The 11,672-nt window shown below is 46.4% G+C and overlaps 1 protein-coding gene across 1 annotated transcript; it reads left to right on the top strand.

The window, feature by feature from the left end:
- The first annotated feature begins 2,317 nt into the window (after positions 1–2,317).
- Positions 2,318–6,822, top strand: LOC135368088 (treslin-like). Its single transcript, XM_064601162.1, has one exon. The coding sequence runs from the start codon at positions 2,397–2,399 to the stop codon at positions 6,468–6,470; it is 4,074 nt and encodes a 1,357-aa protein (XP_064457232.1). The 5' UTR covers positions 2,318–2,396; the 3' UTR covers positions 6,471–6,822.
- Positions 6,823–11,672: the final 4,850 nt, after the last annotated feature.

The following is an 11,672-nucleotide window of genomic DNA, read 5'->3' as shown; positions in this document are numbered from 1 at the left end:
ATAATAATCTTCCGGCTTGTAACCAACATAAAGAACTATATCATGTAATCGTGGGCAAATTTGCGTAACTGCGATTGAGAGTGCACCTGTGACAGGAGCATGTCGGTAAAACAACGTCGTTTTCAAGCAAAACGGGAGCAGGCGTTGAACTTGAATGAAATCTGCTCAATTAACCTATTTCTGTTGTCTGTACACATTCCCATGTTTACTGTTGTAATTCGTTGGTCGAGACACGACTGCGTGTGCAGGGGCAGTGACGAGTTTAGACAAACGTTACAAAGCATTAACAACATATTTTACAACCCATGACCAGCGCTCTACTAGCATATATGACAGTTTTGCTGCGCTAGTATATCCTTCATACAGCGTTTACCCTCTTCCTGACGCGAAAAATCGAGAAAAACGTAACCCCGCCGCTGACGCCCAATATGCGATGTGGGAGTCAAAATGCCGGCGCTCGTAGCAGACGACGGAGTTGTAGCCTCCCTGAAAAGGGGACGCACCTGGAGGCTCCCTAGACGTCAAGTGTTTACAAACAAGGAGAGGTCTATTAGCGCCTCTCCTTCCCGCACCGCAAGTTTGAGTCTAATTATTTCCAGTATCCCGGAGTACAGATACAACATGATTCTGAAACTGATCGGTTTGAACAGCGTTCGACAGCGTACGGCAAGTACGACTGAACAGCGTACGGCAAGGAACTATAACTAAGCGCATGGTTAATTTTAAACAGTCGTACGAAAGCAGCAACACACTAAAACTATTCATCTGAATTTGCAAAGCCAAAATCCCAACATGCATGGCCTAAGCTTGGCAGAAGTGCAAAAGTCTATAATAGCTGTACAAGTGATATCATTGAATAGACCTCTCCCTGTTTGTAAATAAATGACATAGTGTTAGACAGCGCCACCAATTTGGTAGAGTAGAACTATGCTCCAGGCTAGGGGGTGAACAAGGTCGCGCTCGAAAGTTACGGTAGTGAGGGGATTACGATCAGGCGCCCACAGCTCCCCATAGAGCCCATAGTTTGAGATAATTCAGGCAACACTGGACATACGACCAATGGTGGTGGTGGTGATGGTGAAAGGGCTTGCCGTTGTCGGCCTCACGTATGTGGGCAACGTCACGACTGATGCCCTGGGGAAAATGTGCGTCCTGGGCCGACTTCTAGGGGAACTGTGCCGACATATGTCTGAAAGCGTCTGCGACCAATGAAAAAGGCGTCGTGATGCCTAGCAGCCAGCCAATCAGCAAACTCTCAGTTTGGCTCGGCTTTCGGCCGGCCCTGGCTGCCATTGACTGGTTTTCATACATGGCGCCCGTTATTCCAAAATAACTAAGACATTTTTGATAGGCGAAATACATATTTATTGATGCAACGTATAAACTCAAATGCTTGACTCATATATTCACCGTGCGTACAGGACGTTTCGTTCCTTGAATAGACAACAACCAAACAAAGTTCGAACTTGCAAAGCACACATACAGTCTACTTCTGGAGGCGAGCGAAGTCCATGTGTGTGTGTTTCACAGATGAGCATCTTCTTCTCATTCTGGTGATGCACCGTAGGTCACACAGTCACGGGAAATACTTTTGTCGTTACGAACACTCTTTTCTTAGTCACTGTATTTGAAAATGCGACAGCGCTCGAAAGTGTTCCTTAGGCGTCAGCTCACCAAGCATTCCAGTTCCGACCCTGCAAGAATGTCCGTAGGTTGACACTTTATCGGAGATCAGTACATGGCAAGAGTCACTATAGCTCACGAACAAACCCGCGCGTACACTTCCTCTTTGGTCGTTGTGGTCAACCGACATCGGCGAGCCGCGGAGACGCAGCGACCTTGCTTGGAGCTGCCCGCCTGGCCAACTGCCCAGACTGCCCGCGAAAAGTGAGCTGCCAGATATTTCGAAACTCCCAACCAACCCCGGAGCGCGCATCCTCCTTTGGCCAATGGGCTTCGGTCATGATGCATGACGATGTAATACCACGTGACTGTGACGATTTTATTTTTCTACTGCCGCAAATGCGGGTAGCTGTGGAGGCCTGATTACGAATTACGATGGTCCCCTATAAATTGTTTCGGTTTCAGTCTTTCTACCAACGACATGATGACTTTTCTCTGCAACGAGGTATAATCAAAAATGAAGCCTGGTCTTGACTTGTACCAGTTGTATTCCTTGAGACTCTACTTTTTCTTGACCGTTATTTTTATTTTACTTTATATACTTCAATTTCGGTAGCGTCGATTTCCTCAAGAAATAATCGAATTCGAAAGTAAGCCAGGTGGAGCCACAGTCATCGTATCCGTGAATGGCGACAATAGCGGGTGTTTTCGTATGTGCGAAATTTTACAACCGCTCGTATTTTCAAGTCCGATCTCTCGTTGTAGCACATGCAATGCCCAGAGCCGTTCAAACTGTCTTCCTGATAGATATAGCATCGTTCCATGGATACGATGACAACTTGCTGCATCCAGATTTTGAACAGAGCGTGAACTGCATTCGGTACAGTTGTTTGAAGTTCCTCACGTACTTCGGTACACGAAATACACGATGGGGCTGCAAATACTACTGCAGCAATGGGAACGTAAGACAGAAAATGGAGAAGCGTCCTTTTTCCGAATTCAACCTGGAAAGCTTCGAAGAATTTGAGGATGAATTGCTCCACCGGTTCAACAGGTACAACGCTGCTTGCAGTGCCTTTGACCGGACGACAATAGATCAGACACCGGTGAAAGACGCTCCGTGCAACATAATCAGAGTAGCACTTACTCAACTGGCATCAGAATATACTTGGGATGCTCCGGACATTGCGTCTCCGGTAAAACGAAATCCGGCAAAGCGGAGAAAACTCTCTGATGGGGAGGACGACGACGCAGTTCTTAATTGCGTCTTTCATATTTCACGGATCCCGTACTCGCACGAAGAGCTCGACATATTTTTGGGCAAGCCCCACAAAGGTGCAGATATTGCGAAAGAGTTGATGCCACCACAGTTACAACGTCTTCTCATAAGCAGCCTTAATACACGTTTCATTTGGATAGACTGCAACCCGTCAGTGCCGTCTGAACTCGAAGAGTTCGGAGCTGCTATTACAAAGTTGAATGGAAAAGTGCTTCCATTGCAGATTTTGATGAAATCTTGTGGTACTAAAAAAGATGACTGCAATGTTTTCTTCTGCGAGCCTTTGTCAAGCGTAGCAGAGTTGTATCTGCATGAGGAACCCTTGCCACCATCGTCAGGCCAAGCCAGGTTCGTTCTCGGAGACGAACAAGTGTGTCGCGTCGTCTGCTGTTTTGATTCTGTTTTGTATACAGCATCTCCGGAGGGCCTCGTGTGTAAATCGGCACTTCGGGTAAAAGGATCTTGGAAAGAAATAAAGGTTCTGTACAGGACTTCTTCGGCAGTGAAACAGAGTGCCCTGAATGGCGAACAAGTGCTCGGATATCGCCTTGACCCGAACAGCTCAAGTGATTCTGCCAGAAGTTTGTCAGCAGTGTTGAGGGACCTTACTCTGCGCAGTGATGCTTTTGCAGTCGAACTGTCTTCTGACGTACATCACGTTTGTCACGGCTTTCTGTTCCCTGTAAACGCGACCGCCTTTTGTGTCCACGTAGTAACTGTGCTGTCGTCATTACCGTTGCACTTGTTGAGAGAAACATCATTTGAAGCCCCGAGTTGCTACGCGTTCAGTGAAAGCCCAGAGTGCCTAACAAATCCGCCCAACACTAGTTCGCGGGAAGTGCCTGAAACAACGTTGAAAGCGTTTGACGCCAGAGTGCTGGAAAAGTGGTACATCCCGCCGGCACCTATGAGCGACTTCCTCTCTTCGGTTTGCAAAGAAGATTCCCTCGACGAGAAGCGAGAGAGGCTTCTGGAAAAGTTGCGAGACGAGTACACAGCCAAGTATTCCAGTGGAAAAAGCAAGGCAAAGAAAGACGAGAGGCCGAAGAGTGACCAGGTTGCTGTAACGTCGAGTACTCGTTCTCTGAGGAAGCGATTGAGCGCGTCCTTGAACGTCTCGTCCAGGTCCGCGGACATGGTTGCGCACAGCTACATCAGCACGAGGAAGGAAGCGAGGACCACCGTAACAGTGCCACCAAATGGAACGGAGTCGTCCCAACAGCGGCCGCCATCATTGTTGGATTTGTCCAGCAATGCGGATGAAGGTCACTTGATAGAGCACCTCAAGTCTTCGCTCGAAGCGGCGTTGAATTCGGCGTCACAGACCTCGTTGCTGACGTGCGTTCAAAATGTAGTCAGCGTTGTAAAGCATCATGCTGATTCGAGACACTGTGCTGGTCCCAACAGCGCAAAGTTTGCTCTCAAACTGCTCGAGACGCACTTCGTTGTGAGCTGCGCGCAGATTGCGCAAAAATATTCTTGCCTTCGAGACTGTGTCAGCAAACAGCGCCGTCTACGAGAGTACCAGTTTCAGGTTCTACTTGCCCTTGAAAAGGAACTGCACTTTAGATTATCTACGAGTGATTGCGTCGAGACGGTTGTTTCTTTATTACGAACAGTATCTTTTATCTACAGTCCGTCGGAAGCTAATCAGTTCCTGTGGGGTTCCATCAAAGAGAGCTATCTCATGAGTCTCCGTGATATACTGCTCGAAATCAGTGAGGAACTGAATGTGCCACTGTTCAGCGACACCCTCTCCTCTGTGCACACAGAAAGGGACTTTAGCGACTTTGGTTCTCTTCCGTCCATCAGCTCAGTGCCATCGCAAGACTCTTATCTTTCGAGCATCCCATCAATGTCTTCCCAAAAACTTGCCGAAAAAGGTGAAAATCGTCCACTGCCGCGAGTGGATCTTTCACAGCCTTCTGTACACCCAAAGCGACAAATTGTCATTCCAAGAGCATCGAAGAAGGTGCACTCGGAACTTCCACGGTCCAGCAGAACGTCCAAGAGGGAACCAGGTCAGGTGGAATCCGCACAGACTGTACGTCGCGGACTCTTTGTATCTCCAACTAAAAAACAAGCGCAGCAATCTTCAAGGCCTGCAACACCGAAGAGACAACAACGTGTGCTGAAGACAACCTTTGTGCCGGAGACTCCGACACATAAACAGGGTGGCCAGGTCGTCCTTCGTCGTCAAGCACGGATGAGGAAAAGGTCGGGAGTTGAGGTAACGGTACGGGTTATCCGGGAGACGCCGCAGAAGTTGCTGCGTGAAGAAACGAGCACCACACCCAGAAAATCGTTAAGTAACGTGTCGGAAACTCGACCCAGGTCTGGAAGCGGCGTAGCAGGAAGATGGAAGACCCCACCGAAGATGAAGACGCCTACAAAATCTGCGGGTAGGGATATCCACAAGGCGCACGGAAGGTTGTCGCTGAGGGCACTGTTGGCATCTCCCGGCGACATTGGGAATTTGCAGTGTCAACAGAGGGTCCTCGACAGCAAAAGAACCCCGACTAAGTCGTCCGATGTTGTAGGCGGCGCGTCGGCTCCAACCAGGTCGATTTTGAAGAACAAGTTCACTCCGTCGAAGGCTAACCTCCTGTCGGGCGTCACTTGGGCAAGCAGCTCGGAGGTTCTCGCAGACGCTACCCACGTAACCCCGAGGAAATCTGCTCAGCGGGGCCGCACTCTAGGAACCCCTCCACAGTGGACCGGATCTGAGTCCTTATTCTCCACTCCAGAGAGCGTTTGCGCGGGTTCGGAGAGCAGTCCCAAAAAACTTGTCGCATTTTCGGACCTCGCATCCGCAGAAGGGTATCCAGCAGCGGTCTCCGACGTGCCTCCAACCACTCCAAGGAGGAGGATCTCGAAACGGTTGTTGCATTCACCCGCCACGCCAAAGTTTAAGTATTCTACGAGTTCCTCACTTTCCAAGTCAGAGAGTTCGTTCCTGTGTGATACATCTCGACAGCTGTTTGGTGTCCCAAGCAAAGACCCTACAGCGTCTGAGAGCTCACCAGGAGCCATTGAGAGGACAAGAAAGAGAATCGAAGCACGAGTGTTGGAGCTCCCCACCGGAGACTCTGCAAATCACTTCTCACAGCCTGCGAGTGGGGACGCTTCGTTATGCGAGACTCCGAGGAAAACCAGGACGAGAAACGGACATCCGAGGAGACGTAAAGTCGTCCTGTCGCAAAGCGCGGAACACGAGGACTGTATTGCGAATGATGTTTACAGTGAAACGCATGACAAGGATCCGCAAGGAACATCCTGCGAGCCTGTACATCCGGAGCCGCGTGGATCCGGAACCATGCTGCGAATCACGAGGAGCAGGGCGAGGGAAACGGGCCTGACCCCGCACGAGATATTTGTCCTCTCGCAGTCCAGTCCCAGAAAAGAGGACAAAAGTGGAACGAAGACAGCCGTGCTGGGGGCACGCGGAGAGCTCGCGAAAACTCCGCAACACGTGAAACCGCAGAAGAGGACGTTTACGCCGCCTTCAGCTATTAGTGTTCTGCACTTGACGTCGTCGCCCATGTTGCTGAAGGGCTGTGTGAAGTGAACGGTGTTTTCGTCTTGTACATATACGCTTGTACGTACGTTTGAGGCGCGCTTTGCCACGTCAACTAACTTAAATCGTCTTAACGTGACATTCGGTTGACATGTGGCTCAGTGTGATGCAGGGTAGGAGAGTGACTGCACTGCTTTTGCTTTGAGTATTAGGCATGACCTGTTGAGACCAGTTGGACAGTTGCACTGAGACTGTGCCGTTGAGCAGTTGCTTCGGCTCGAAAGCCTAGCATTTTATCCTGTTCTTAAGCATGTATAAAAACTTTCTATGCAGATAAGTTACATTAGATTCTACAATTTTGCTTTACAGTGGTACCGTTTGAGAGTAAAAAATCAGTGCGATATTTCATTTTTGTCGTCGTAGTAGCGAACGTACTTATGTATTTTACAATGGAATAGGGGAAAACAAGCATGTGCTTTCCTCTTCTGGAAAAAAAAAAAAAGTGAGGTTCACGTAACAAAACGTTGTAAATTGAATTTCTCAGGGATCAAATTTTACGATTGGGAGCTGTTGTTGCAAGTTTTGCACAGCGCCATTTTGGGTCAAGAGGATCTAAACACTGGGTGGTGTGGTCCACTGGTTTCTTCAGAATGTTTTCATGCATGTATGGTGCAAAAGAAAAACCACGAATAACCTGTAGGATATTCAAAAAATTGTGGTTCATTTTGTCAAGTGTGACGAGCTCGAGACCATGCATTTGAAAATGCCACGTCGTCTGCTAAACTACCGCACATTGTGTACTTTGGGTGCTGACATTGCTGCTTCCTTGTGCCACCTGGCCCAATGAAACAGTTCTCCATTGTTTGGAAACTTTGCAGAAGCTCCCCCCAAGTTAAGTTGACAGTTGATTTTCAGTAGGATATCTTGATTGACACATCCTGTGTACAGTGCTGTACACTATTTACCCGAAAAAGGAACTAAATACGTATATACGTTCCTTTAAAAAATCGCACGTAACTCCATTAACCGTTAACAAATTCAAGTAACACATTCTCGTAACTTGGAAAGTAACCTCTACTTTACCAGACTGCAGAAATATGAAAGCATTGCCTCTCTGTATCGCTTACATATCTGATTGTCTACAATATCCTTACCTGTCATACATCAAAGAACAGGTGGAAGGCGGTGATCCGTAGAAGGATTTTCAAGTAAAAAAAAACTGCCGTTCATTCACAAGGAGGCCCTCACATAGTCATTGACACGAGTTTCTGAGTAGGGGACACAGAGGACAAAGCACCAAACGCCCTGAATGCAGCTGTTGCTTGGAAGGAGGAACGTATTGGACACATTGAGTTAACTGTGGATAACCAGTGCAATGTGAAATGCATTCCTCCCTGATATCCTTTCCCCTCCAGTGGCGGTTTTCCTGCATGCTTCTTCAGCGTCATTGAGCAAAAGAGAGAGAAAGAGAAAAAAAACGAATGAGTAACTTTTGGTAACACTCTTCCAATTTATGTAACTAATATTTAGAGCCTGAAGTTTTTGGGTTTTACCCGATTCTTCCCCGAATTTGCACCCCGAATTGAAGGTTCCCTCTCTAGGGTGAAACCCGGTTTTTACCACGCAAATTCCCCTCTCTGGGATGTCTGTAGGAATGCACCAACTTACTTGTTTGGCAGAAAAATGCAGATACATCACCGTTTGTACCAAACCGCTACAATTAGTTTGAATAACTGAGCCCGATTTTTGCGTAATGGAAGTTTTTTTCACCCGAATTCACATGAATTTTAGTGCACATGTTTATTACCCGATTTTTACCCCCCGAATTTAGAAAAAATATTTCCCCAAAAACTTCAGGCTCTCACTAATGTTGAGGACCAGAGTTCGAAGTAACTCGTTACTGTAATCTTGTACCTTTTTTTTTTGTAACTTAAACCGAACTCGGTACTTTTGTGCCGTGGTAGCTTTCAGAGGAACCCGTTTCCTTGTCAGGTAACTTTTGACAAAGTAACTTAAGCTAAGTTCCACATTACTTTCTTTTCGGCTTTCACTGACGTCCACTTGTTTTTCAATGCTTTCTCTCCAGTTCTTTCATTGCATTTTATGCCACAGAACGTGACATTCAATCAATGACAGTATTCCACTCAGGAAGTAAGAACCGCTGTGCGCCACACAGGAGCGAGATGCAAAGCGTTCGAATTGTTGGACACGAACGAAAACGATCTAAGCGTGCTGCATCCCTCCGCAGGCAACTCAAGGTACTAACTCAACTGATCACGTGTGCTGCTCCTGTGTAGTACTATTTTGTGTCCGAGGTAATTTGGAACTAACTCGTCATTTTTTTTTTTAACTATCTCTATAACTGTGAGTCACATTTCAGGCTGAAGAACTTCGTTATTAACTCAGTCTTCATTTTTCACATGGTAACTCGTAACGAGTTTCTTTTGGCGGGTAACTTCTCATTTTATGATTGAGGGACATTGTAGAAACGTGAAGGAAAACACTGTGCAAGATTCTGGTGACGCAGAATCAAAAATAACAAAGATGGTTGAGAGCATCAACTGTTTTCTAGGCGTACACACATTAAAAGCAAGACTTTTGTGCAGTAGGCTGCACTTCCTCAGGTTTGAGGACCAGCTACGAGTGGTGAAGGACATGTAAAAAAACAGGTCACATGGTACAAGTAAAAAGGTTGACGGTGAAGGGAAATACAAACAAATGCAGCACAATATAAACAAAAGCAAAACGAAATCAATAGGAGGTGGCTGGACAAGGTCAGACAGACAGACACAGACGGGTTAGAGGTGTACGTGGAGGAAACCAGTGCACATCACATGAATAGGCACTTTGTTATTTTTGATTCTACAGGGTGTCCCAGAAACGTGTCATTGAATTATAATAAAAAAACTACACCACCTAGAGTCATGCGGTCAATGGCATTTGTTCTTACTGGGTTTTTGCCACCTCCTCGTGTGAATGTCATGTATCGTAAGTTTAATTATGTATTTTTTTGCGAGCTTAAGTCGGAAATTTGGCTAGTAAAGGTCACTTTTTTACCCACCAATGTGAAGAGCGTGTCTAATTTAGTCAATTAATGATCATTGACAGGGATATTCAGGAGCTATCCCATCTGAAAAAATAGCCGAACATCATGCTCTACGGAGGGCGCACAGAATAGCGCACGATGAATTTTTCAGCGCAATCTTTGTCAGTCCGACGAAAGGAGGTTGGAAACCCAGCCCTCCCAGAATCGCAGTAAGAGATAAAGAGGCACGGCTTATCACGTCCGACTTTCGCTGGGATGATGCATTCCCTCTCCCAATTTTAGGAACTTACTTTTTCTACTATCACTCTGTGGGCTGGCTTCAGAACCTCCTTTCGTCGCACTGAGAGTGATTGCGTTCAAAAAGTCATCGCGCGCTATGGTCCAGTGCTCCGAAAAGCATGATATTCGGCTATTTTTTCCGATGGGATAGCTCCTGAATATCACTGCGAATTATCGTGAATTTGAGTAAATTCGGCACGCTCTTCATATTGGGCGGGGGTAAAAAAGTAACCTTTGCTTGGCAAATTTCCGAGGTAAGTTCGCAAATATTTAAATAATTAAGTTTGGAGTACATGACATTCACATTAGGAGGTGGCAAAAAACCTAATAAGAACAAATGTCATTGACCTCATGACTGTAGGTGCAGGTGTAGTTTTTTTATTATAATTCAATGACACGTTTTCTGGGACACCCTGTATATGATGAGGACAAAGAAGTTTAATAAGACAAGCTCAGAGGCACAGGGCTGGTGGCAGGCACAGAGGCAGGCAGAGGGACTGGTGTCATGAGCAGAGGTCCTGTAAGCAATGGGGGGGGGTGGGGGGGGGACGTCTTAATTCCCTCTTACTCCCGACTTACCCCCGCTGAAACCAGAGTCATCCTGGCAACAGAGGACGAGAACGGGCTGACGTACGGCTTGAGGCGGGACGGCATTGGACGGAAGTTAGGTTAGATAAATTGGGCTATGGCGGCTTCCTTTGCCCCCCAAATGCGCTTCGATAATGCTTAGGTTAGTTTAATGAAGTTAGGTTAGATTAATAGGGCCATGGCAGCTTGCTTTGCCCACAAAGTTGCTTCGATATTGAGGGGAGCGAGATATTGAAGCTGCCACAGCCGCGCTGATCTAACCTAATTTATCACTAAACAATGTCTCTGATGTCAGGTTGAAGTTGGCTTTCCCGCAACACAAATAAATGAATGGAAAAGTTCCGCAAAATTTACAAACGTACAATTCCGCAACAATAAGCGTTCGTTGAAGTGGGCTTGCCCACAGTACAGGGAAGTATTGGGTGAAGCCAACTTTCAAATGGTGACGCCTACCAAAGAAATGCCGGCGTCACCATTTTGCAAGTTGGCTTCACCTAACGCACGGGTGCATTAGGTGAAGCCCACTTTACACACCTTGAAGCGTAACGAAGTGGGGAGTCAAGTCCTGTAGATCACATAAACAAAATACAGAAACCGACACTGAAGATTTTTGTTTAAGTTTAATTTGTACAAGCTTTCGCGTGGAAGTCCATGCTTCCTCAGGTACAAAGTGAAGTGGTGACACACATAAGTATATATAGTATAGACGGGATCCGGACATTTCGGTGCACAGACGTTTCGGTGCACGGACATTCAGGTGCAAAACGTTGCTGAGATGTCCCGGAAAAATGGTCTCGGGAATGGCTGTCACGATGTCGACATATCGTAACAAAACAAAAGGAAGAGAGCGGTTTGGCATCAAAAGTAGTGTTGTCAAGGAATTTGAATTACATAGAGAAGAACGTGCTTTATGTATTTTTTTGTGTATTATTATAAATTAAGACCTGATGTGTGACCTGATGTGTTCGTGGTCTCTCGTGGCCTTTTAAACTTTTGGGGAATTTTCTTTTTTATTATATTGCGCCCCACGTTTTGGTCGGTGCTGTACAGATATTATTTTTTTAAAATTCTTTTCTCAAGAGTAGCTGAAGAATATGCTGTGTCGTTTTGTAGTGAGTATTATCTCGAAAAGGGTATCTTCAAGGTAGGGATACTATGCAATTTGAATTCCATTTGTTGAGGACGTGCCGGTTACATCTTTGGTGGAAGCATTTGATTAGACGTTATTCCCCCTGTATTCCTACATAATTTTTCCTCGGGAATGGCCGCATATTTTCAAGACCTAAACAACGACATAATATTACCGTGGTGCCCCTCCAAAAGCTGTTAGACTTGCTAGC

The sequence above is a fragment of the Ornithodoros turicata genome, chromosome 9, assembly GCF_037126465.1.
Source record: "Ornithodoros turicata isolate Travis chromosome 9, ASM3712646v1, whole genome shotgun sequence".
Taxonomy (NCBI): Eukaryota; Metazoa; Arthropoda; class Arachnida; order Ixodida; family Argasidae; genus Ornithodoros; species Ornithodoros turicata.
Note: the sequence above shows the minus strand (reverse complement) of the source record. Positions and strands in the feature narration are given on the sequence as shown.